Genomic DNA, 24,779 nt, shown 5'->3' with positions numbered 1-24,779 from the left:
GCCGACGGGCCTGTAATGTTGGTTCAGGGCCAACGGTTCGTAACATTTCGCTTGTCCTGGGCTGTTCGGATCGCTGATAAGTTAACGAATACTTTATTCGGGTCTGGCTCGACGGGCTGGCGTATATCTGGAGCGTATTTATCGAGTTCTTTCTATAGTTGCTCGTTTTCGATACGTAATTTGGCATTCTCGGCGGCCTGGAGTGTAAGGGCCTTGCCCGCCTTGCCTACTAGGGTACGAATCTTACGAGATACCCCGCCCTCGGCTTTCTCTATCGACTGTAGTTGGCTAGATAGTTGCTGCGCTTTCTGAGGTAAAAGCAATTAAAGGTGGTGATATATGAGGCGGAGGATCTGGTGTATGAGGCTCCGGAGGATCACAAGATACGTCGACTAGTCCTTCGGAGCCTAGGGGCCATATACCAGTCTTCCGCCAGCCAGATTTAATATTTTCCGTAGTAAAGGCTCTCTCCGAGGCACGTAGATATGCTTCTAGCATACGTTGCTTGTAAATTGGGGCTGTAGCCTTGTAGGAAGCGTAAGCCCTGAGCTCTTGGCGGTAGTAGGTCTTCACAGATGAGAACCGCCCGACATCGCACGGGCTGGAGATCGTCACTGCAGTGTGAGGGTAAATACAGCATGGCGACTCTATTCGAGTAGGCTTTCCACATAAATTCGGCATGAATGTGTCTGGTGGCCGTCGAGGATAAGGAGTCGCCATTCGGTACCCCTAGGCTTCGTCTCGGGGAGAAAAACCTGATCTAACCACCTATTTGCGATAACTTTATTACTCCAGCCCTTACTCGTCGCGGTGAATTCCCACTCAGGGATATTTTGGTCTGGGAACCACTGTGCTTGGACTCTCTTGCCGGAAAATACGCAGACAGGTGTACCCCGTTGGGTATGCGAAATGTACTCTAACCAGGAGCACCACGACGAAGCATCCGACTTTGATACACGTACCCGGCGTGAATGAGACGTCCCAATAACCGTACCATGCCCAGGTTCCCCCTCTTGGACACCTGTCTCATCCATATTATACTCGTTGTCGGGTTTGATACGATACTTCGTACGTAAGCGTTCGAGGAGGGTGTAGAAGTCTCGGATCTTGTTCGAATCGGACGCTCTAACTCGGCTAGCATCTACGACGCGCCCAATTTTGGTACGTATCTGTGGATGGCGGCTAACGAAGTGATCCACCCAGTGTTGGCCGATTGTATTGTTATCCCCTTGAGCAAGGAGGATTTTGGCAGCGAAGTCGGCCACATAACGCTTGCTAGGAGCCCGTCCACACACTTCTTCGTGTAGGATCCAGTTCACGATAACCTCCTCTTGCTCTGGAGTCAACTTTTGTTGCCTGGAGGCCGCGTCGCGATACGAATTACCGTGACGAATACGGTAGGACAGTGTAGTCCCCTTGATACCGTACCGATGAGCTGCTACGGCCTGGGAAGAGCCCTGACGGACAAGCTCTTTAGCGCGTTCGATCCGCTGCTCAAAATCGTCCAGACTATTATCCACTGGATTAGCCATTTTGTACGTAGATAGGGAGCAATTGCGAGGTAAATTGAGAGACGTCGTGTTGTTGAGGCGTAGAAATTCCCTGCAAAATGGGGGTGCATGCAAAAAGGTGGTCAATGCGGTTAGACTCTAGGCACAGGTACCACCGCCACCTCCGCGTCTACGACAGCATCAGCATCGACCCTGTCTGCTTCTACTGTCGCGGTTGGTACCGGACCATAATCATCTTCCTTGAGAAATACTAACCCATCGTCAGTTTCGAGTCCAGAAAGAGTCAACCAATCAACAGAACTTACCGTGTGGCCTTAGAAATAGACTGGCCATCAGCGCCAATCCAAAAATGGACGTAAGTAGCACGAAGAATGCCTGTGGGAACAGGTCCACGGTGGCGGCGTAGAGCCCGTTAAACATAATAGGCGAGAACACCCGACCCAGCGCATGCAGAAGACCAATGGCCCCCAGCAGAGACCCGACACGCTCGGGGGTACGTGCTTGGTGACGGTGCTTTGGATCACTGCGCCACCCAGCCCGCCAAAGGAGGCTATGATGCCGGAGATAACAAAAAGCTCCCCCGACCGAGCGACCGCGTAGCCCAGGATGCCGGCCACGTCCGAAAAGAGCGCAAGGCGCAACATCCAAATGTCCAGCTCATCAGCGCCGGAGTTCGTCTCGGCGCCTTGCCCGCTTGCTTGGCGCTGGCGTTTCAAGGCGCTCGGGCGGAAGAAATAGTTGAAGAACGGGAACCCGCCGAGTAGAATAAAAACTCGTGTGAAACTCAGAAGGGATAGGAAGCGCGACGCTTCGAAGTTGCCCCAATCGAAAATGTACTCAACGTATAGGATGGTGACGGTGCCGGACCCGAACGCAGCGGCCAGGATCACGGTGTCGATGAGGGCGAGAATAATCATATTGCGCCTTAGGCTAGCATTGTGGTGTCCGCGCGGGACTAGTATCTTGAGGGGCGCAAACGGGTTAGCATTGAGAAGCGCCGGGAGCCACTTGCCCATGCGATAGCTTGTCATATCAGAGGCGGTGGGTCCAATGACGCGCGCTAGCGCATTTGGAACATCGCAGCGCAGCTGATTTGCGAGAGTATCCTGCTCAGCCTTGTATTTTTCGCGTGCAATCATCTGCCTCTTCTCCGAAAGCGACTCGGGCGTGACGAATAGGATAAATAGGATAAAGAAGATATGGCAACCAAGCGTGACGTAAAAAATTGACAACAGAGATCCGGTCCACTTGACGAAGTAACCCGACAGCAGAGGCCCAAAGGCAAGCCCCGTGAAGAGAGAAGCGTGCAAGTAACCCATGTAGACTCCCCGTTTTGAAGGGGGAGAGCAATCACTCGTGTAAGAGGCCCCGAGAATACTGCCAGCAGTGAACGAGCCAGTTATGCCGTCAAAGAAGGAGCCCAGAATCAACCAACGGTAGTTGATGGCGTCGGGGTATTTGGCAGCCAATATCGTGATAATCTCGTTTACTACACCGCCGCATGAGGCGACGCAGAGTAACTTTGTCCTGCCGAATCGGTCTGACAGTGAGCCCAGCTTCGGAGCTGTCAGCGCACACAAAATACCCACTAAGACGGTTGTGACAAGCGTGAAGGTGGCAACACTGCGCTGCACAACAGGTGTGGTGCATTGCGGATTATCGCTACCCAATACGACGGGGAGAAAGGGGAAGGTCGGGTCCTCTAGGGCGCGATCGGCGAAGTAATTGTGGCAGACCAGGTCAATGATTCTGATTGGCAGGCTTATGTTAGTTGATCCTCCACGCAACATCCGCTGGTTGCAGTAGGTGGGGGATGGTTGTCCAGCTTACAAATTCAGTTTCGGGACAATGACACCGCCAAAAGCGACTGTGAACAAAAAATACGGGCCTAGAAGCCAGTACACCTAATCGTTGAGTCAGTTCCAGGGGTCCAAGAAACTAAGTGACGGTCGTTTTTCAGTCCGACCCGAAGGAGTGGTAACATACGGACGGTCGCCGCCACTGGGGCACGTCTTCAAAATCCTCAAGGCCTGCCCAACTGTGGTTCTGCGTGGATTCATTACCCGAGTCCCCGTATCGTTGAGTGTCCGCACCCAGCAACGGCGTCGTCTCGTCCAACGTGTCGACCATGTCGATCTGCTTTCTCCTATTCTTAGTAGGTTGTAGTCCGCGCCCCATCTTACTCGCGCGGCTTGTGTCTGCTTTCGCGTGTGTAGCCGATCGATCGAAGCTGCGGACTCGAATGTGTACCTGTGATGTTCTCAGCTAATGCGCACTTACGAGCGTACTGTGTAGGCTGTGTAGGTCAAGATTAGTGCGCGCAAAGCCATCCCAGGAGATGGTTGAAGTCTTCAGATCAACAGCAGAAGGCGAATAACGAGAAACGCTCTAGACTCTGGCCTCGAGACAAGGCGGGTAGCTCTATATATATATTCCGGCCATTGCTCAGACTCAGACTCTTATTCGGTGGACACTAGGGTGGGCCGCCGAGTAAAACAGTTCGGAACTGACTGTGTCAAAGTTGGAAGTGGGCCATCGTAAGAATCCCTTGAAGGTGGATCATCGCTGCCCATCCCTGCCATGTGATGTGAGAATAGTGAGGTAGGTTCTTTTTACCGCCATTGCCCTGGTCAAGGGGAATCAACGTGGCAGGCCGCCGCACTGCCTGCTGGGATGCTCTCACTATCTAGTGGATACAACACCCATTTTAAGCTACTGGTCAACGCATACAAATTGTGTGAGAGGTCAAGTATCGGTTTACCCGGACAAGGGTGGTGTCATTACTCTGTAAGCTTGAAAACAATCATAAGACTAGTAAACATTATGGGGTGTTGTACTGCGCTAACAATCTGCTTCACCTGGAGAGGTGTACATAACTAACGCAGTACACTGGACCGAACCGAGTGTCCGGAAACGCCGAGTTAGGAGCAGAGAGCCCAAAGTAAGACATTCCAATGCATTTCCGTGAGGCTGACATTTGTTCCGTTCCATGTTGACGGCTTAGGCAGTACGACTACGTGTGCTTGATGTGTATTCAAATTTGCCGTAGTAGCAGTTATCTGGGAATTCTCATCTGTTGGCTCTTGGGATACGCACCAAAGAACTTCCCACGATAAAATCGATGACGCCATGACGTCAGTAGGCGAGGTAGTCGTGGATGAAGTGATCAACGGCCCATGTCGGGCTAATTGTAGATCATATCCGAGTTGTATGGGGATTACGATTGTCTCGGATCCAAGCTCTGGGCACGGTCGTTAGCGTTGCAGTATTACGGCCGCGAATGCTGCGTCACTTGAAGAAAGGCAGCCAACAAGTCTGCTATGTTAAATCTATGTTGAACCTGAATCCGATGATAAGGCTTGACTACTGCGAGCTCCGCGGAGCTTCTCTGTCTGTTATAAAGAATTGTGACTATCCGGAAACATGGTGATTCATGATTCGCGGATCGAACTAGACATCCATAAGGCGCAAACTCGATGGGCCAACATGCGATTTGTTGCCCGACAATCATGGCGAAGACAAATGACGCATTCGCATTTATGCCGCAAATGCGTTCTCCACACCGGCAAAAAACTTTTTCGACTCAACGCACTTTTCGCTCTTGCACCCCGGACACCGGAGACCCATCTGGTACGAACAAGCGACGCGGTTGTCAAGATGCGACTTCGCAATAGTAGCTAGAGCATCAATGAAGATGGGGCTGCCATTCAAGCTCTCGACGCGTTTCACCGTGTCCGCATGACCCGACTCTCCTATCACCTCTTGGTCCAGCTCGTAGAGCGTCTCGATGTGATCCGACGTGAAGGCAATTGGGATCAAAATAAGATCCTTCTGTCCCTTGGCGATGTAGTTCTCCACCGAATCGGATGTTTGGGGACCAAGCCAGGCCGATGGGCCGACTTGCGATTGCCAACACAGTCTGTATGGATTGGAAAACGCCAGACGCTGCATAACGGCATATACTGTTGCTGCCACTTCGGCAGGATATGGATCTCCTGATGACGGGTTAGTCGCGACCATGATGGGCCTCGAAGCATTGGCCGTACCTCTGTTTACCACGCTCATTGGCAAGCTGTGAGCTGAGAATAATAGCACCACCTTGTCCCTTCTCTCCTTGGGATACTCTGACAGCTTGTCCTCAATGTTCTTGGCGAAAGCTTCAACAAGCCCCGGGTGAACCGGCCACCTGTCAATGACACTCCATTGAATTGTGCCACGGCCGGCTTTGCCTTCCAAGCGTTGGCGCCATTTCCAGAGCTCGTTCAGGCTGCTTCCCGTCGTCGAGCAGGAGTATTGAGGGTATTGTGTAAATGCCACTGCTCTGCCGCCCTTGCCGTTTCCGAAGCCGTCCGCGAGAAGTTGTTTGTACATCTCTTCAGTCAAGGGATCAGCGTATCGGAATGCGACGTAGGGTTTATGGGGTGCGGTCTCGGGTGATATCTTGTCGAGGATCTTGCACATCTCCTTGTTCTGATGTTCGGACCACCTGCGGATTGGCGAGCCTCCTCCAATAGAGGCATATTGTTTTTTGATTTTGGGAGTTCGGCGGCTTGAGATTAGAGGTCCTAAGTAGTTTTGCAGCCGCCCTAACGGAATCAGGTCGCCATCAGCCTGTAGAGATGTTAGTATTTAAGTACGGTCAATGGTCTTAGCATCATCGGCGTACAAATAGTCGACTCAAAAAGTCACCAACTTCGTCCGTTGTTGACGGACCGCCCATGTTCAGGAAGACCATGGCGGTCGGGCCCTGGGAACCGACTGCATTCTGCGTTACGGGCGGCACTGGTGTCGCAAAGGTCCGCATCTGTATTATTCTGTGCTTGGGAAGTAGGAGGGATGGAAGGGCTGGGCTTGCTGAAGCTGGTGATGCGGTAGAGCAAGCTCTCTTGGAGAGCTGCCCTGCAGAGTGTCGCAGAGACATGTTTGATTCGCGTCGCAAAACCCGACGCGCAGTACGGAGTGGTGTCGCAGAAAAACGAAGCAGACAGGTGAATAATATGCGCTAGAGCTCAGTGCTCTCATCTAGAAAAAGCACAAGTGTTGCATGGAGTTCCAATAATGGCTAATGGAAGGAAAAAACTCTCCCCAACAACTGTCATGAAATGATGCTCTCATACCGCCAAGCCAAAATGCACCTGCCGTCCCAGAAGCTCGGACCAGAGCAAGTCCCCGCGATTAGTGACCAAAATGAAGTGACCAATCAGATTCATTCAATTGAAGAGCGCTTCAGCCACGACGTGGCTTCTTCGCGAAGGCCCTCCAATGCCGAATGTTAGCGGTTGATTGTTATGTCAGGTGAGTTCGCGTTGCGCGAGGCATGACTTCCGGTGACGCGGTTGCCTGGCGTCAACCCCTGGCATCGACGTTTCTGGCGTCCTGGTTGCCTGAGAACCTGGGATTTTGAAAAGCCACTCAACACATGCTGTAATCTTCCTCATGTTTCAATCTATTCCGTGGAATCACCAAAGTCCCTGAAAGCAGACCGTTTGTAGAATTGCGACCGGCATCATGAGTGGCCGAGGCGACTATGAGCAACGAGACGGCGATGAAGAGGAGGAGGAGGAAGAGGGTCTGGATGAGCATGTATGGGCAGCTGCACTCACTCGCATCCACCCGTCAGTCGCTGACGGTTGCCTAGGACTACAAACATCAGAAAGATGCGCTACTCTTCGCGATCGAGGTCAGCGATTCAATGATGAAGAAGCCGCCTCCGTCAGATGACAAGAAAGCCGACAAGGACAGCGCACTGTCAGCCGCCCTGAAGTGCGCCTATCAAGTCATGCAACAGCGTATCATTTCCAGCCCTAAAGATATGATGGGCATTCTTCTCTTTGGGACGGAGAAGACCAAGTTTCTTGATGAGAGCAACCTCGGATATCCCCACTGCTATGTCTACACACCCCTGGATGTGCCGGACGCAGTCGATGTAAAGAAATTGCGGAGCTTGGTTGAGGACGATGAAGACTCGGAGGAAGTTCTGAAGCCGTCGGCCGAGAAAGTCAACTTGAAAGATGTGCTCTTCTGTGCCAACCAGATCTTCACCACGAAGGCACCCAACTTTGGGTCTCGCAGGTTGTTTATCATCACCGACAATGATGATCCTCACTCCGGCAACAAGAAGGAGAACGAGTCTGCAGCAGTCCGAGCTAAGGATCTTTACGATCTTAGTGTCATCATCGACCTGTACCCAATTACTCGTGAGGACGAAAAGTTCGACTTCACCAAGTTCTACGACGTGGGTTCGTATCTGTCGTTGTTTTGTACGCGTCGCTAATGTTCATCAGGATATCATTTACCGAAACCCCGCGGCTGAGGTCACACAGCCCAACCGAGTCAACAGCTCAAAATCGGGGGATGGCTTAACGTTACTGCATGCGCTGGTGTCCAACATCAATGGCAAGCAGACGCCAAAGCGCGCGTATTTTTCAAACTGTCCGTTTGAGATTGGCCCAGGCTTTCAGATCTCAGTAAAGGGCTATAACATCATCCAGAAGCAGGTACCCGCAAGAACTTGCTATGTCTGGCTTGACGGTGAGAAGGCCCAAATTGCCGTCAGCGAGACAAGTCGCCTCGCCTCGGATAGTGCCCGAACCGTTGAAACAGGCGATATTAAGAAGGCCTACAAATTCGGTGGCGAATACGTCTACTTCAGCCCAGAAGAGCAGAAATCGTTAAAGGACTTCGGTAATCCCATTATCCGGGTCATCGGTTTCAAAGATCGATCCCTGTTGAAATTCTGGATGTCGATTGACAAGTCCATCTTCATCTACCCCAGTGAGGAACACTATATTGGCTCTACGCGTGTCTTCACAGCATTGTGGCAGAAGCTGCTAAAATCAAAGAAGATTGGCATCGCCTGGCACATTGCACGAAAGAACGGAAACCCCAAGCTGGTCGCCATCATTCCTTCGAGCGCTCAGAAGAATGAGGGGACCCCGGGAGAGTATCTACCAGCTGGCATGTGGCTCTTCCCGATCCCGTTCGCCGATGACGTTCGCGAGCCCCCGGAGACGACCTGCGTCCGAACGACGGATGAACTGACGGACAAGATGAATTTGATCGTACGGCAACTGCAACTGCCAAGTGCCACTTACAATCCCGCCAAATACCCAAACCCAGCTCTGCAGTGGCACTACAAAATACTCCAGGCCCTAGCTCTTGACGACGAAGTCCCCGAGACACCGGATGATGCCACGGTGCCCAAGTACAAGGCCATCCACAAGCGTTGCGGTGGCTATATCGAAGAGTGGTCGAAAGTCGCCGACGAAGCACTGGGACGGCACGAGGAGCACAAGTGCATCAAGCGGGAAGCAGAGGATGATGACGACGAGCCTCGTCCTGCTAAGAAATCGAGAATAACTGTGAGTAAGAACGCTAACGGTGATTCCGGCTCGGCGCTCAACGACGCGGCTCTAAAGAAGCGCATCAAGGCGGGCGACCTGTCAAAACTGAAGGTTGCCGAGCTGAAGCATATCCTCGCCGGCCGCGGGCTAGATAACAAAGGCTTGAAGGCCGATCTGGTTGACAGGCTTGAGCAGTGGGGCGAGGACAATTTGTGATACTAGCAAGCTGATGTATATGGATCATTATGGGATTAGTTGGCGTTAAGGAGGTTACTTAGGCATGCGTGACTATGGAAACCATGTGGCATCATTTCATGTTCCATAGGCCAATGATTAGGAGGAACCTTGATGGGCGGCATGATCAGAATGTGCCCTTGTACGCTAAACCCATGATAAGCATGCCTCTTTTGTGGAGTTGAGTTCGCTCTTCTGCAGTGGCAATATTCAAAATCTGACCATTTGCTGTCGTGCAACTGGTGTAGGTAGACAAGCCACACGAATCCAAGTGTTGATTGTTGGCAACTCAGCGAGAATTGCGGTCCAACCCGAGAGGAAGAACTTGGTAAGAAAGCAATGAGTTTCCGAGGTCTGCTCTAGATGCCCTAGGTTCAGACATAATATGGCACTAGAGAAGACTAGTGTCACTTAAAGTTCAGACGGCGAAACGAACCCCTTTTCCCAAAAGTAACACCAAAGTTACTGTCCACTTACGGGTCAGACACCTCATTCATATACAATCTTACGCCCCCCTTGCCATAGGTAAAGGGAGACGCGTTTATATCTATCCTATCCATCGGGATACTTGAGTCTCTTCGTCTGTCCTTACCCATACACATGCGCGCATGTATTCGTCGTGATCATCATCATCATCGTCGTACAGCTCGCCTCCCCCTCTTCGTGTGTCATCAGTCTTCCACCCTCCCTTCACACTCGACTATGCACTAGCCGGCCCCTGACCCACACTCTCTTCGTATTCCGATCATCGCCATTAAACAACCACTTGGCGACTCTGTCCTCCCAGCTCTCCCAGCCAAACAAATCTACATTCCCCTCGTCTTCGCCTTCAACCTGATCAACCCCCTTGCCCTCAGCCACCTCCCCCACGACTCCCAGTCCAACCAACTGCGCATCCCACTCCATGCCGACCTCAAACCCCCCAACTTTTCCCTCAAGCCCAACCACGGCGGCGCCACCCTTCGTAGCTAGATACAACACCTCCTCGACACTCAACTTGGCCCTTTCTCTCTCCTCCGCCGAAACTTGCTGCACCATCATCGTGGCCGCATCAGCAGCCCCACCTTTTCCATCCCCCATCGCCAAATGTCGACTGACCAGACAAGCCAACCGAGCCGCCTCAAGGATCGAAGGGCTATACCCACCACTCATATCGGTGCCGAGCCCAACTCCAATCCCCTTATCCAACAACCAGCGGACGCGCGCCTCACCACTTGTAATGGCACTATTGCTACACGGACAATGGGCAACCTTGGACCCCCTAGCGGTAATGAGCTCCGCTTCATCCTCGCTCAAATGGATAGCATGTGAAAGGATCGTTTTCGGGGTAAGCAAACCGCAGTCATCGTAGACGCCGGCGTAGTGTTCGCTGTCGGGGAACAAGTCGCGGACGAGGGTGATCTCGTTGACGTTCTCGGAGATGTGCGTCTGCACCGGCAATCCCGTCTCGGCCTGCAGGGCACCGAGGCGCTTCATGGTGTCGGCTGTGCAAGAGGGGGCGAAGCGCGGGGTGAGGATTGGGGTGATGAGGTCATAGTTGGGGTCGATAGAGCGGATGTGCTCGATGCTCGCTTTTGTGGCGCTGAGGGCTGCTTCGGGAGACTCGTCGAGGTAGTAGGACGGACCCAGACGGTCCATGCAGACGCGGCCGACGAAGGCGCGCTGGCCGAGGGAGAGGCAAAGGTCGGCTAGGAGGCTGGTTGAAGGGACCGAGATGGTGGCGTAGTAGGCGGCTGTTGTGGTGCCGTGGGCCAGCGTGCGCCGGATGCAACGCGTGTACACACGACGCGCTTTGGAAAGCGAAGACAGTGACGCCTCCATGGGAAAGGTGTAGGTGTTGAGCCAGTCCAGCAGCGTCGACTTGCCGAAGATGCCTACATTGGGATACTGCGAAGCATGGATGTGGGTATCTGCGTAGGGCGCTTAGTTCCTGATGTAATGCTCAATTCGAAAGAAGGAGACTCACCTATAAATCCCGGAAAGAAGAACTGTCCCTCCTTGCACACATGCACTTGGACATCGGCCGCGTCCCAGCCCAGTTTGGCAAACAGAATTTGCTCCGCCTTTTTCGCGTCACACTCACGCTCCACCGCCACGATCTTGCCAGATGGGTCGACGCAGACGACGGTATCATGGAGATATTCCAGCTCGTCCAGCTTCTTGCTGTGGACAAAGGTTCCCACGAACGCCTGCTTCTTCGCGTTGCCGCTGTTTGACGCCATAGTTTCTGTCGTCTTGCCCTCTCAGCTCAGTCCTCCTTGACGAACAACCTGCACGTAATGAAGAGTCCCGACTTCGGATGCGACCTTCCAAACAGTCTGCCCAATGTTGAATCGGAACTGGTCACTGCAGTTCCAAGTCTCTCAATGTCATCTGTAGCCTTGGTCAATAAATGTATGACCTCTCAATCAGCTGGCTATATCTCGGAGGATTTGTGCTCACGTATTTCTCGCACGTATTTCTCGAAGGAAAAAATATCCGCAATTCTAGATATCCGTTCCTGCCAATGGACTGGGAACAAAGAAACTGCAAGGTGGGTTGCTATCTTGTCACACTCTCCAATTATAGTCGGAACTTTCTACGTTCCTGCATTTGATGTAACCGCCAGCTCTGACTGTGGGAGGCGGAGGGATAGGGAGCTTCGCACAGTGCCCCCGCCCGCCAACCCCGGTGGCCGCCGGAGCCCGTAGCCGCTGGATCTCCATCCTAAATTATTCACTATTATCTTTACCTAAGTGTATACTTTGACTGCCCTGATCTCCATAATTCTTCACTTCAACAACCAGATGAGCTCCATGGTTATGACTACGGTGCAAGTTTTCCGTCGTGCAACGACAGCAATGACACAATGCTTCGGCAAGGATCTTGAGGTACGTAGTCTTCAACATATTTAGGCTTCATCATTGAGCTAGAGAACGGCAAAATGGTATCATCCCGCCGGCCGCCCCGATATTGCTCGGCTCCGCCTAATCAAACCTAATGCTATATACAAGATTCGTGAAAGAGCATTTGTGCACCGGCAAAAAACATCCCTTCAGGCCTTTCTAGCCTGGTTATGATGCCGTGCAGCCAACTTGATGGCAAATTCCTCCACACAACACGAAATTTTCATCAAATCCCTTTCAACACATACTGCGCATGGATATTGGATACGAAACCACGACCGCTATCCGCAATCAGTTGCCCCTCGAGCTACTGGCCCTCAACAAGTCATAAATGTCATCTGAGCCTCCGTATCCATGACTAGAGTACCCCGATACACTAGATCGCTGGCCCTGATAAGGACCCGGGTGGCCCAAGCCTGCCGTGTTGCCATAGCCGCCTCCCCTAGAATTGCTGCTGTAGCCGGTACTGTTGGCATTGCTGTTGGCTGATGCGAACCCATACCAGTTCTGGTCTTGGTTCTGCTGCTGCGATGCACTTGGTTGCTGCGACGAATACGAGTTATACGAATGCGGCTGCGACTGTGTCTGCGACTGTGTCTGCGACTGTGTCTGTGACTGTCCTCTGTACGTAGGATTTTGCGAAGTCTGTCGCCGTGACGAAGACGGGTCTCTCGCATACGACTGCGACGAAGGAGCCTGCGCACCCGAAGACGACAGGCCGTATGGATCGGTAGTGTTGGATGCCGCACTGTTCGATTGGGCTGCGCGGCTCTGTGGTGTGGTCCACTGGTTTACACTTGTGCTCGTCGAGGTACCATATCCAGCGGACGTATTAAGGGCATGGCTTAGAGGATTAGTCGAGCCAGTGCTTCGTGAATAGTCGTATGAAGGTGTTGTATACGAAGACGCTGCTGAGGTCGACTGCGTAGTGTATGAGCTCGGTTCATATGCGATTCGGGATGAAGCTGGGTCGTTACTCGAGCTGGAGTCCTGATCATTGCTCGTGCTGTTGAAACGACCGTATACGTCATAGGATGACACGGAGTTCGAGGCTGGTGTTGCGGTTGTAGGGCTGTACGAGCTGTTGATGGTTTGATGTGCAGGAGGGACTTGTGATGGTGGAATCGGGGTTTGTGCGACCGGAGTATTTGTCTGCGATGTGTGTTCTTGTCGAGATTTTGAGCGAGCGTTTAGGTTCTGCGCCGCACTTTGATGCGGAGATTGAGATTTTGGCGCTTGGGAAGAATACCTTCGCTGCTGTGTTGTTTGAGAGGGGGCAGTAGTGTGCTGCAACGCATCGTACATGGGAGGACTAGACTCAGCCTCAGGTCTGCATGACTTTGGACGTTTTGCTTCTTGTTGTTGAGTGAGAGTAGGTGACTGGGTGGTAGTCCGTCTAGCAACTGCTGACAAATTTGGCAGGTCGTTCCATCCCGGTGTGGATTGCCCATGTGTTGCATCCGCAGTCTCAGCTCGATGAGATGCCGTTGGCAAGTTATGCCGATTACTGTCCTTCGAAGGAGACGGATTCGGTCGCTGGCTTTGCTGAGTTATGGATGGTTGCGACGGGAATGTCAAGCCTGAGGGCTGTTCCCGCGGCGTAGTATGTGCGACTAAGGGGAATGTTAACCCCGATGGCGGCTGAGATGTCTCCATGTGAACCTGCACGGATTCGGAGAATGAGAATTCAGAGACTGCGCCGGTTCTCTGCGGTGCCGGTTCAGGATGTGTTGCCGGCGAAAATGTTAGGCCGGAATTGCTGTGCACTTTAAAAAAGTTCGTGACCGATTGCTGGGGTTCGGGGTGCGCAAGATCAATTGGTCCAGAGAGGATGTTTGGATCGGGGATGAATTCGTCATTATCAGGATCCATCTGTGCCGTTTGAGCAACTTGGGTATGGTGTTGCTGCCGTTGCACTTCTGATTGCTCTTGCTGTTCTAGTACATTTTGCGGATAATCTTCCTGGCACGGTTGCTCGTCCTGTATAGGCTGGGCGAACTCATCTTGCGAGGGTTGTTCGGTTTCGACAGGAATATCTGATTCGTCATTTTCAATGACTTCAGCCGACTTCTCCGACTTCCTCTTAGGTTTCGGCTTCGCGAATGCATAGTAACACTTTTCTCTTGCATCGCTGCACACCGAGCATACAGGATGCTCCTTTGTGCATTTGGCTTTCTTCTGTTTGCAGGTATCACAACCTCCTCTGGTCTTCATCTGTTTCGGCTGCGCAGACTGATCTGCGCCAGACACAACGCTACCATCAGCAGCTTCAAACCCGGCAGCTTCTGACTTCTTGCTAGGTCGCCTCGTCTTGGAAGGCGTGTCCGTATCACCAGGCATTGATGCGGAGCCAGCACCAGCAGGAGTGTTCAACCCGGTATTTTGCGCTGGCGTGGAATTGTTGGAACCTTGCTCTTTCTCGTCAGGATGCACAATTCTCAGCCGTTCAGCACCATACTTAGCTAGCATGTCGAGAGACAGCTCTTGCAGATGCGGCGCCTGGTTCGCGAATATGTTGAACTGTTCTGCTGAAAGTGTTGCCGGATCAATATCCTTTCCAGTGAGGAGTGTGATGGCAACCTCGCGGCGTCTTGCAGCTTCTGCTGGAGGCACATTTAGAATTGATGCTGTATGGACAGCCCCTGGTGCTGGTAATGGAGTAGCTGCCGCTTGCGATAATGCTTCGTCCAGGCTGTCCTCCACAGTTTCACCACCAGTCCTGCTCTTCCTCTTTACACGCCTCTTGCGCGTGCCTTCTTCCCCTTCGGCAGGCGGGGGACGCTTGGCTTTGGTTGATCTGTTGCCGTTGATGTTAGGATTCGCGACTGGCGGGGGCGTTATTGATGGTACGAGAAGGTTTACTAGGTCTGCCACCGTCTTGTGCAGAGGGGTGTGTTCGTATTTAACAACGACAGCCCTGCTAAATTTAGAAAATGAAATAGTCAATGTACCTCGACAGTCGAATGCCGGCCGAGCTACAAATAAAGTCAGTCGTCCATAGTTCCCAAGTGTATTCGCAATGTGTCATACACAAATTGATGGGATCCAGGCCGCCAACAGCACTGAATAATCCAATGGGTAATCGGTCAGGATTCTTCGCATTTTGTCGGTTCCAAGTCTCGGCCGAGTTCTTGCAGTGATATGTGAAAGTCCAGCCCTGATTCCCCCGCGATACTGAGCGCACATTCCAAGAGCTGCCATCCTCGGCTCCCACAGAGCTAATTATGTGCTTGGCGATAGCTGTTTGAAGTACTGGGTCGTCGGTAGGCTGGTTTTGGATTGTCTCCGAGGCGTTCACTGTTCGCGTGATGGACTGCTGGAGCTGACGGACGGGATCAGCTCCATCCTCTGCGATGCCTTCCGAGTCTGCTGTCAAATAGAAGACGACATGGAATCGGAACTCAAACGTTGCGGAAATGTGTTCCGCCCGAGTCTCGGTGGATTTGGCAGTGATGAGGCTGCGTAGGTGGTCCCGGAGCTCATTGATGGAGTTGCAGGCTTGCGCCCGAGGCGCGTCGCTCGCGCCGAAGATTAGAGCGTCCATGGAAACCATCTACGAAGCCCCAAAGCCAGCCGTCCGTGGTTGCCTACGAGCGCGCTGAATTGGGTCACGACGGCCTGGCGCTGACGTTGGCCGCAAAGGCGATTGATTGAGGCGCTCCGACTCTCGGTTTTGGATGTAGGTTCACGCGATTGTGGAGGACGTTGGGAAAACCAAGACCAGTTAGTTACAAGAGCTGGTCACTGGCTGTGGCTGGTAAGCTGGGGTAGAAAGGTGTTGCAATGCAGGGAACTAGCTACTCTAACCCCACACTTGAACCGTTGAAGTCTCAACTGGGTCTTGGTTGCTCGTCTGGGTTGATACAACAGCATTCTGAGCTTGAGCCTCATCTCTTTTGTCCCTGAGGGTAATTGTTGTCGATTATTTGTTGTTTACTTGAAGTAGGAATCTTATTTTAAACTAGTTGGACCCGAATATTCGGCAATAATGCACAAAACAGGGCCCATGCGAGCAATTAATGACCAACGCACCTAGCTACTTAAATATCCAGCATCTTAACTCTGTTGACAACAAATTGGATTCTCCAATATTGGTTCCGACGCCCTTTTACAGTGAGCCAATCGTGGCAAACGGACACCATTGTGAGTTCCATGGACTGGCTTAGAACCATCGCATCCAAGTTAGTCTCATCAGACAAAGCGCCTCAAACTATGAAGTCGGGAACATCGGTTCTTATTGGCATTCTCAAAGTTGACCACACAGGTCGCATTCGAATAATCTCTTAAGATGTACAAGCAGCAAGGCCCAGCACACGAAACGGAGATGCGGGATGCGTGCAAAGGTACTCAAGTGGGTAAGGAAAATGTTTCTCAGGTCTATTAATCTGCAGTCGATGTGACTCTCTAAACATAGTGCGACAGCAAAAACAATGACTCCTTCTAGTAACCATGCCCGAGTCCACATGAAGCTCCATAATAAATGTGCAACGGCAAAGCCGCACTTGTAATGCCCTTCCGCCCCGTCATTCCAACCCAGTAATGGTGTATATATATAGAACCCAACAGAAACTATACACGGCCCCATCGCCATGACCTTCATGGGCGCCTGATGTCACCACAGTCGTTCGTTATTGGTATCCATTGACCTCAACCTCGGAGTTCTTCACTCCGTCAATGCCATTGACACCAGCAGGTTGAGCATCACCTTGTAGTTCGTCCCAGTTCTGTAAGATCGCTTTGAGATTTGGTGATCCCGTCTTCGCATATACGCTCTCGATGTATTCTTTCGTGATCTCGAAAGGTCTTCCAGTGACGTTGGGAATGTACTTTCCAATGAGTTTCGCAGGATCGACACTCGTCACCTTGATTTGCGAGTTCAGAAAGTTTCGGAACGGCTTCACACCAGAACGCAGGAAGGTGGAATGGAAGGGCACATCGATGCCACGCAGTGGAATGGTAGCCAGTCCTCTCTGAAGCTCAATAGGCGTTGGCTTTGCCTCGGTCTGTTCGGCAGCGCCCCTGATGATGTCGACAAGGTGCTCCTTGACCTCCTCGGGACGGAGCTCCTGCTTTAATTGAACGATATCGACCTTTTGGGCCTTGAGGAAGTTCATCACGCCAGTAAGGGTGTCCAAAGCTCGCAAGTCACCCGCACAGACGTACTGCATGTTCTTGATGTTGTAGTTGACGATTTCCAAGAGCCAGCCGGTCGCCTCGGCAATATTGCCGACCACGAATTCGAGAGCTTCTTCGTTGAATGACTTGGAAATGCGGCTGGGGTTGACCGCGCACATGCCGTAGTTGGAGCGACCTTCGGCATCACGCTCAACGGCAACCTGCATGGTCAAGCCACGGTAGAAGACGACGGATACCAGAGACTCAATAGGCATGACCTCAGCTACAGATGCCAACGCTGCATACTCGCCAAGAGAGTGACCAGCAAACATGGCGTCGGTTTTGACCACACCCTTCGACTTCATATCCTCAAACGCAGCCTTCTCCATGAGCGTAAGAGCAGGCTGGGTGAACTGAGTAGCTGACAGCAGCCCCTGTGGGGACATATAAGTGTACGAGGTTGACTTATCGGAGATGTTCTTAAAGATCTTCTCGGATTTGGTCGACCCGTCCTGAGCCACGGTCTCGAACTTCATGTCCATGTACTTCTGGCGGATGGCCTTGCCCTTGGAACCACCAAAGTGGACAGTGAGCTCTTTCGGATTGTTTCGCACGATGTTGATGATCGAGAAGCCTAGATTGGTCAGTGAAAGATCAATGTATGCAAGCCACGACACTTACCATAGTTGTCCATGAGGTACTTGTCAGCTCGATCCCAGACTTCCTTCGCGACTGGACTGCGGTCGTACAAGTCCATGCCCATGCCTTGCTCCTGGGAGCCTTGACCGGTGAAGAGGTAAGCGGTTCGGGGTTGCTCAACCTCGGCCTCACCTAGCAAAACTTTCTCTTCCGACTCCTTGTTTATCGCTTCCACCTTGATAATCTTGCGACCGCCAACCATGGCCACATGCTCAAGCTTGACTTGGATGTCATCATTGGGCAATACCATACCAACCAAGGAAGCATGGAAGCTTCGAACGCGGCCAACATTGTTTTCAGCGGCCCAAGTCTCAACGAGACTTCGAACGGCAGCACTCGAATACATGCCGTGGGTGATGGTGCCTGGCAGGTTGGCATATGCCGAGAAAACTCGAGACACATGGATGGGATTGAAATCACCAGAGACTCGGGCATAGTTTTCATTGGAAGCTGGCGCCTTCAGCTGAAGTGGCTTCTTGCCACTGAGCGGAATGGGGTTGCGTAAGTCAACAGGCTGCTCAATGGAAGTTCCACAACGCTCGAGATAGTCAGTGACTGGGTTGCCTTGAGAGACACCGGCCACGTAATCAACGCTTGCGACTTGATCAATCTGCTTGGTTGGACGTTCCAGCAAGACTTGTCCACGCGTCTCAACGCTGCTGAACACGGTGTTGTTCTTGAACTTGATCAAGCTCTGCAGACGGAAGACCAAGGTCTTGCCCACCAGATCCTCGTTGTCATCAGTCACGAACCACTCCTTGGACTTGAGCACAGCAACGTCCTTCGCGGTTGCGAGGTGAACTTGCATCGGTGTCTCGATTTTGCGCTGGAAGGTATTCTCAAAATCCGTGTAGACACCGCGGTATAGGAACTGCGACGTCACTTCCATGACGGGCTTGCCGTCTCGCGTGATAGTACCACAGACTTCAACCATCTTGCCGGATTCCTGGTTGATGACGGCGTTGATCTGCGCGGTGGTCTGCACTTTGTCCCCCTTCTTCAGCGGCTCGGCGCCAGGCATCATGCGGAAAGCGTTGGAAAGATGGACCAACTTCAAAAGATCGCCATCAATCTTGCGAGGGAAGATGGGCTTGGTGATAGCCTTCCATCCAACGACAATGGCAAAGTCCATTGGGGCGTACATGACTTTGCCAAGGCGGTCAACAAAGGCCTCTCCGGTGTTGCCAACGGCATGAACAAATTCGTTGATGTCCTCGCTGGTGATGGTAGCGCTGCCACCGTCAAACTTGCCCGTTACGGGAGCTTCAAGATCGAACTTCTCATCGCCAAACCATGCACGCCAGTAGAACTCCTTGATACGATCGTTACGGCCTTCCATGACTTCGCGGATTGGCGCGTATCCAGCCTCGGGGTGGTATGTAAAATGGAGTGACAACGACACGGGCTTGCCAAGGGCTGTGGTATCCTTGATCATGTTCACAATGATCTCGTTCTTGCCGTTCAATTTCACTTCAATCACATCAACGTAGTGATTGTGTCTGGGCTGCTCTCTCACAATGATGGTGGTCTTGCTAGGTTCGTTAGGATAATGAATCTCAACAAACAGGCCACGGACAGGAGCCAAGATTCGCTTCATCGGGTTAGTTTGGTACTTCTGTCCTTGAACCAGGACCTCCGACAAGCAAAGGGCATGCCGCCAAGACCGGTTGGGTCCTGCCAGAAGCGACAGCCAAGAATCAATGGACGGCAATGCAACAGTAGGCGATGAAGAGAGTCGGTAGGTGTTCTTGTTGTTATCATACGACACTGTGAGACCTTCGATATCGAGAGGAATCTCGGTTTCAATGAGCTTGCCACCGAAGTACTCGATCGCAGGGATATCGGCTGGTTTGTCGTGGTAGACATCCTTGGTGAGACTGGCAATGTGTGCATTGTGGATGCCATCCAATATGTCCTTGATAGGCTCATCGAGGACTTTGGAGTACTTCACCGCGAGGGGTCCTTGCAGGATACAAGTTCTGCCGACGTCTTGGTCAATGACGGCTTCAAGGTCTTCGGATTGCCATAGAGAGTCCTTCTTGAAGAAGAACTCGAAGTTTTCATCAAGGGCTGGAACAAAAGTCGGCGGCTTCTGGCCACGGCGTTGGCATAGCATCAGGAAATGCTGGACATCCTGAGCAGTGATGAGCTGCGTCTCGGCCTCTGGGTAGTGCTTGAGTATGCGCTCGACAGTAGGGGAAGGGTCATCCAGATCTGAATAGCTTTGAAGCAACGAAGGCTGGTCCAACTCGTGGGTGAAGCGTTCCTCGACACGGTGGATAAAGTCACCGGTCAGCTTGGCGAATGTGGGATCGATCCAGCGTGACTGATGCTTGACGTAGAGGAGCTCAACCATTCTGCGAACAACCTCTGCGTATGTCATATCCTCAAGATCAACCGTCTTGCCAGCCGCGTTTCGGCCAAACCACACCTTCTGGAAGTCGTCATTCAGCTTCTTGATGATGTAATCGCGGTTTTTCTTGAGCTCGGCAACGCGCTTCTCCTTTGGGATGCCGAATATCTTCTTGTCCATCTCCGCCCAGAAGAGAACACCGCGAGTGGCAAGCTTGTGGATGGGCTCACCCATCTCGGATCGAACGGTGATGACGCCACCAGCTGCTCCCTTGTAGGTCTTTTCCCATTGGGAGTCGTCAAGACCTTGGGCATCGACGATGGCTTGCTTGGCGTTCTTGCTCGTGTGCGCCTCTTTGGCCACCATCATGCGGCTGCCAAACAAACATCCATCAAACGGCATTGCCGGGTATCCATACTTGGTAGACCACTGTCCAGTCAGGTAGGGATAGGTGTCTTCGGCCCCACCAAATCCGCTTCCGGCAACGAGGATGATGTTGTCACTCCGACGGATGCGACCATACATCTGGAGAATGGGCTGATGGAAATCTTCAAACGAGTGATGACCACCCCCACGGCCGCCAGTCCATTGGAGAATCACAGGGAATGTTGGGTTGGCCTTTGCAATGTTGATGACAGCCTGGATAGCCTCCATGGAACCGGGTTTGAAAGCAATGTGCTTCAGACCAAGTGTCTCGATATACTCCTGAGCTACATCGATGGAGGGGACACCAGCACCAATGGTGAGACCCTCGACGGGAATACCTTCGGCCCTCAGCCTGCCAATGAGCGGGATCTGCCATGCCATGGCACGAGGATTGACGTAGATCAGATTGACTGTGATACCACGTCCAGCTGGAATTGCTTTCTCGATCTTCTCAAGAGCTTCAGTCATTGTCTTGGCGTTGTAGTAACCACCGCCAGCGAGCTCAATGTGGTAGCCTGCGTTCATCGTGGCAGTAACAAAGTCCCAGGGTACTGTGCAAGGCGTCATGCCGGCAACCATGATGGGTGGCACACCGAGGAGTCTGCTCATCTTCGTGTCCACATAGGTCTGACCACTGGATGTTTTGATCAGTCTGGGACCGTACTCCTTGATCCAGTCATTGGCATAGACCACGGCGTTCTCCTCGTCGCGATCAAACAGCTCAGGCTTGTATCCTACTTCCTGGGCCGAGCCATTAATGGTTCCGGCCAGAATGACACGCACACCTGTGCCTTCCTTGTTGCGGCTGGTGAGTATGCCGAGACCAGAGATGCCGCCGGGACCGAAGTCCAAAACATGAGTTGCCTTGGGGAACACGGTGGCATCCTCCCAGTGAACCGGATCGCGAGTGATCATGCGAACGAGGGCCGGGACAATATCGCCTTTGGCCTCCTCTCTCAGGTCTTTGCCAGTGCAAGTGTTATACACAGGAATGCCCAGGGACGCGACGTCAATCTTAACGTCCTTGAGATCTTCATCAATCAACTTGGTAGCCTCTGCGAGATACTGGCTGTGGAAAGGTGCGGTGATCGGTAGAAAGCGGTTCACGAAACGGACCTTGCGCTCGGTGTAAGGAATCCGGTTCTGGTCCAATCCAGTGGGGGCCTTGACCTTTCGTAAGTTCTGATTGAGACCACACAGCGACGCAGGTGGACCGGTGACGACCATGTTTCTTGGGCTGTTGACAAGTGAGATGGCTATGTGTCGATCCTCGGGCAGATACTGATTCGTGACATCAATGTGCTTCTGTACCTCGCTCAGAGGGAGATCGCGGATGCTAAGCATAGGAGTAGGGTCACCCTCACCGTTGTCGATCGAGTCTTGAAGCATCTTTGGTGGCAAAGAAGTCCGCGGAAACACCTGCTGGCTTCGAGCACCAATCCAGAAAAGGATAGTGAGAGCATCTTTCGCAACCTTGGAGAATGACTCCCAGTCACCTGCGGCAGCGGTGGCCGCTGCAACGACCACACCTTGCGAATGACCAGTCGCACCACTGAGACGATCTCGCAGAATGCCAGGGTGAAGACCAAGGCCCTTGATGAGGACTTGGTAGTGACACAACTGGACCAATCCAATTAGTGGAAGACTGACTGGAGCAGAAACGAGATAGTCTGCATCAGGAGTGGTGTCTGGGGAGTGCAGCCACGTCATAACATCAAGTCCTTTTGCGTAGAGCTTCTCGGCTCGCGGGTCAAGCGACAAATTCTGCAGCAACTCGGAAGCGGCTGTGACAAGCTCCCCTACAAAGGACGGGTATGTCTCGTACACCTCACGGAGTTCGTCGAAGTATTCGACAATGTTGCCTTGACCACCAAAAATGTTGTAGATCTTGGCAGAGCCCTCGTCAGCAGCTCTGAACAGTGCCGAATCGTGTGGTCTCATAGCTCGGTTTGCAACATTGCGCGCGGCATAGTAGCATTTGACAACTGTGATTTGCTTCTCGAGGATACCCGGCAGGCCCTTCGCCAGGGCGTGGACATCGTTACCTCGGAGGAACATTCGCTCGAACTCATTGAGTACGAGCTTCAATAGATCCTCGTAGGAACCTTGGGTATCATCCTCGCCCTCATCAACTTCGTGGGCAACAAAGCCCAGGTATCGCGCCACAAGTTCAGCTATCGAGGAAGGTTCGTCATCTTGAGCCAGCTCATCTGTGGCTGCTGGCAGGCCGGCAGCGAATTGCTCCTTCAACTGAGACGCGTGGAAATGGAGGTTGGTAGGGACAAGAAAAGATGTCTCCAGAGAACCGTGGGAGAGAGTGAGCGGTCGGAGGGATTGGGACGATCTGGGAGTTGAGACGCCCGTCTGCGGGCCAGTCCCAGTGCCGTACATCGTGTACGGTCTATGTAGTGGAAGGGGTATCGAGTCTGCAAGGTCAGCCTCGCGGGCCTCTGTGAGAGGGACTGGATGATGTTCTCTTACGATGAAGCTGTTTCCTTGCACTCAATTAAGAGCAGGAGAGTAGAAACCAGTAAATCGAAGCGAGTTGGTAATGGTCAAAGAATTCAGGACGAGCTTCGAAGAACGGGTAGTAAACGTGGACGAGGTGGAGTGTCCAGTAGCAGATGGAAGAAAGAACAGTATTGCCCTGAGATGTAAAAAATGGGTAAGCGCTTTGAAAGGTGCCTCTGTCAAAACAGGATGCCAGTCAATGAAGTCAATGTCCTAATGAATGTTGGCAGGTGGGATGAGCTTCAATGGCTTCGAGGCAATGACTCTCTCAACCCGACTGGATGGAAGGAGCTCGCCAAAAATCTTTTGATCTTGTTGGGGATTGGCGCGGTGCAACCTGCAGGAACTCTCCCACGATCCACGGCAGGAGGGGGGACCCCGATGTACCGCTACTTGTTGCATTACCACCCACCCCACTTGAAATGCGGGCAAGGCCATCCACAGATGAGCACTCGAGGACCCTGCAGGGCGCGATGCCAGCCAGTTATAACAAGACGAATTTTTCGCCCAGATCAACAATGAATGACTTCGTGATTTACAACAAATTTTCTACAATTACAAAGAAGTTCGGAACTATAACCGATAAACGCTGGTATTACTCGATGTCTTACGCCGTTGCTATCTGTAAGTATACAGATTGACGACCGATGGCGTGGATGCTTTATAAAGGACTAGCGGATCTTAGTTACTATGTGTGGACAACGGTTGCAAAGAAAGCTTTGTTGCAGACCACCCAGATTTCCAACGACCAACCCCTCCAACATTCTTTCCTTGAAATAAGCCCAACGACCATTGCACCAACACTTGTTAAGCTTGTCCCTTCCATAACACAACATTTTCAAGGTTGGTGGAAAGAGTGCACGCACGGCCCGCAATATCAATGGCGTTTGCATCTACGTACTTGAAAGGAGTACGAAGCACCAGGTGGTCTATGCCTTGCGTAGAAAGAAAAGCCCCACCTCCTTGCGATCAATTCACCCCAAATCAAATCTGTCCGAAGTCTTTCATTTATCGTCAGAACTCGGCAACTCTATATACCGACGATTAATTACGAATGTTGACTGCCACTACGATGCAAAATTCCATCTTCCGTTTGCTGGTTAGAACAGCTTTTAGTCAAATATGTGATGGGTACACCTACCACTGCATAGATCGCAGAGCAAAGGCTTGCCTGCTAGAATTTACCAGACTGCATTCTACTTTAGATATTGTCATGGATAGTTTTAGCTGTCATAGAGATATACAAGTACCTTCAGCCTTCCCACTGTCGTAATGGCTTGGCCAATTTGATCGATAGATGGGTCCACAGTTGGATGTATCAGTACCAAGACATTGGGGATGGGGGTAAGCAAGAACTCTCGACTCACCTAGTCTCAAGGTCTCCAATGTCGAAATGCATCACCCAATCTCCTTTGTCAAACTAGAGCCACAAGGATACCATGACGCATAGCGGCGCAGGCGATAAGATATCGAGAAAGCGCGCAGATGATGGCGGCACGCCAAAGTCAATTCATAGCAACAAGAAGCCCGTTGATCCCAGTCGCCATCTGTGCACACCTAGGTAGGTGCAAGGTTGACTTAGGAGATTTTTCTGCCCGTTCAATATTGCGAGCGAATCCCAACCGGTTTCAATGCACTTCATCAGCATGGGAATTCTGTGGGGAAGGGGTCCTTTCCAGACTATGCCGTATCAGGCTTAGAC

General features: G+C 52.1%; 6 protein-coding genes across 6 annotated transcripts; 1 reads left to right on the top strand and 5 right to left on the bottom strand.

The window, feature by feature from the left end:
- Positions 1 to 1,600: 1,600 nt before the first annotated feature.
- Positions 1,601 to 4,176, bottom strand: BCR38DRAFT_432093 (major facilitator superfamily domain-containing protein). The gene is made up of 5 exons (XM_040860151.1): positions 3,498 to 4,176; positions 3,342 to 3,415; positions 2,044 to 3,260; positions 1,817 to 2,011; positions 1,601 to 1,761 (listed from the first exon to the last, which is right to left on the bottom strand). Exons 1-5 carry the CDS (start codon positions 3,687 to 3,689, stop codon positions 1,643 to 1,645), a joined length of 1,797 nt encoding a protein of 598 aa, XP_040716343.1. The 5' UTR covers positions 3,690 to 4,176; the 3' UTR covers positions 1,601 to 1,642.
- Positions 4,177 to 4,303: 127 nt separating this feature from the next.
- Positions 4,304 to 6,631, bottom strand: BCR38DRAFT_432091 (uncharacterized protein). The gene is made up of 4 exons (XM_040860150.1): positions 6,178 to 6,631; positions 5,558 to 6,122; positions 5,126 to 5,506; positions 4,304 to 5,084 (listed from the first exon to the last, which is right to left on the bottom strand). Exons 1-4 carry the CDS (start codon positions 6,430 to 6,432, stop codon positions 4,780 to 4,782), a joined length of 1,506 nt encoding a protein of 501 aa, XP_040716342.1. The 5' UTR covers positions 6,433 to 6,631; the 3' UTR covers positions 4,304 to 4,779.
- Positions 6,632 to 6,792: 161 nt separating this feature from the next.
- Positions 6,793 to 9,409, top strand: BCR38DRAFT_432086 (SPOC like C-terminal domain-containing protein). Its single transcript, XM_040860149.1, has 3 exons — positions 6,793 to 7,094; positions 7,150 to 7,746; positions 7,796 to 9,409. Exons 1-3 carry the CDS (start codon positions 7,020 to 7,022, stop codon positions 9,068 to 9,070), a joined length of 1,947 nt encoding a protein of 648 aa, XP_040716341.1. The 5' UTR covers positions 6,793 to 7,019; the 3' UTR covers positions 9,071 to 9,409.
- A 148-nt stretch (positions 9,410 to 9,557) lies between these two features.
- BCR38DRAFT_474134 (guanine deaminase) lies at positions 9,558 to 11,761 on the bottom strand. Its single transcript, XM_040862960.1, has 3 exons — positions 11,531 to 11,761; positions 11,055 to 11,461; positions 9,558 to 10,998 (listed from the first exon to the last, which is right to left on the bottom strand). Exons 2-3 carry the CDS (start codon positions 11,308 to 11,310, stop codon positions 9,779 to 9,781), a joined length of 1,476 nt encoding a protein of 491 aa, XP_040716340.1. The 5' UTR covers positions 11,311 to 11,461; positions 11,531 to 11,761; the 3' UTR covers positions 9,558 to 9,778.
- Positions 11,762 to 11,880: 119 nt separating this feature from the next.
- Positions 11,881 to 15,683, bottom strand: BCR38DRAFT_432082 (uncharacterized protein). The gene is made up of 2 exons (XM_040860148.1): positions 15,004 to 15,683; positions 11,881 to 14,948 (listed from the first exon to the last, which is right to left on the bottom strand). The coding sequence occupies exons 1-2, from the start codon at positions 15,524 to 15,526 to the stop codon at positions 12,265 to 12,267; spliced, it is 3,207 nt and encodes a 1,068-aa protein (XP_040716339.1). The 5' UTR covers positions 15,527 to 15,683; the 3' UTR covers positions 11,881 to 12,264.
- A 918-nt stretch (positions 15,684 to 16,601) lies between these two features.
- Positions 16,602 to 22,957, bottom strand: BCR38DRAFT_484644 (fatty acid synthase beta subunit dehydratase; the record flags this gene model as incomplete). The annotated part of the gene is made up of 2 exons (XM_040863774.1): positions 16,602 to 17,722; positions 17,770 to 22,957. The coding sequence occupies 2 exons, from the start codon at positions 22,955 to 22,957 to the stop codon at positions 16,602 to 16,604; spliced, it is 6,309 nt and encodes a 2,102-aa protein (XP_040716338.1).
- Between the last annotated feature and the right edge of the window lie 1,822 nt (positions 22,958 to 24,779).

The sequence above is a fragment of the Pseudomassariella vexata genome (assembly GCF_002105095.1).
Source record: "Pseudomassariella vexata strain CBS 129021 chromosome Unknown BCR38scaffold_6, whole genome shotgun sequence".
Lineage (NCBI taxonomy): Eukaryota > Fungi > Ascomycota > Sordariomycetes > Amphisphaeriales > Pseudomassariaceae > Pseudomassariella > Pseudomassariella vexata.
This window is presented reverse-complemented; position numbering and strand designations above follow the sequence as displayed.

What these genes read in the sequence shown, in the direction of transcription:
- BCR38DRAFT_432093 (XM_040860151.1), bottom strand. Translation starts at nt 3,689, where the DNA reads ATGGGGCGCGGACTACAACCTACTAAGAATAGGAGAAAGCAGATCGAC. An exon ending in CCCAGTGGCGGCGACCGTCC is followed by an intron (nt 3,416 to 3,497) that starts GTATGTTACCAC and finishes CTCAACGATTAG; the next exon opens with GTGTACTGGCTTCTAGGCCC. An exon ending in AGCCTCCTTTGGCGGGCTGG is followed by an intron (nt 2,012 to 2,043) that starts GTGGCGCAGTGA and finishes ACCGTCACCAAG; the next exon opens with CACGTACCCCCGAGCGTGTC.
- BCR38DRAFT_432091 (XM_040860150.1), bottom strand. Translation starts at nt 6,432, where the DNA reads ATGTCTCTGCGACACTCTGCAGGGCAGCTCTCCAAGAGAGCTTGCTCT. An exon ending in AATGAGCGTGGTAAACAGAG is followed by an intron (nt 5,507 to 5,557) that starts GTACGGCCAATG and finishes ACCCGTCATCAG; the next exon opens with GAGATCCATATCCTGCCGAA. An exon ending in GTACCAGATGGGTCTCCGGT is followed by an intron (nt 5,085 to 5,125) that starts GTCCGGGGTGCA and finishes GAGTCGAAAAAG; the next exon opens with TTTTTTGCCGGTGTGGAGAA.
- BCR38DRAFT_432086 (XM_040860149.1), top strand. Translation starts at nt 7,020, where the DNA reads ATGAGTGGCCGAGGCGACTATGAGCAACGAGACGGCGATGAAGAGGAG. An exon ending in AAGAGGGTCTGGATGAGCAT is followed by an intron (nt 7,095 to 7,149) that starts GTATGGGCAGCT and finishes ACGGTTGCCTAG; the next exon opens with GACTACAAACATCAGAAAGA. An exon ending in ACTTCACCAAGTTCTACGAC is followed by an intron (nt 7,747 to 7,795) that starts GTGGGTTCGTAT and finishes AATGTTCATCAG; the next exon opens with GATATCATTTACCGAAACCC.
- BCR38DRAFT_474134 (XM_040862960.1), bottom strand. Translation starts at nt 11,310, where the DNA reads ATGGCGTCAAACAGCGGCAACGCGAAGAAGCAGGCGTTCGTGGGAACC. An exon ending in CTTCTTTCCGGGATTTATAG is followed by an intron (nt 10,999 to 11,054) that starts GTGAGTCTCCTT and finishes CGCCCTACGCAG; the next exon opens with ATACCCACATCCATGCTTCG.
- BCR38DRAFT_432082 (XM_040860148.1), bottom strand. Translation starts at nt 15,526, where the DNA reads ATGGTTTCCATGGACGCTCTAATCTTCGGCGCGAGCGACGCGCCTCGG. An exon ending in CCTGGATCCCATCAATTTGT is followed by an intron (nt 14,949 to 15,003) that starts GTATGACACATT and finishes CTTTATTTGTAG; the next exon opens with CTCGGCCGGCATTCGACTGT.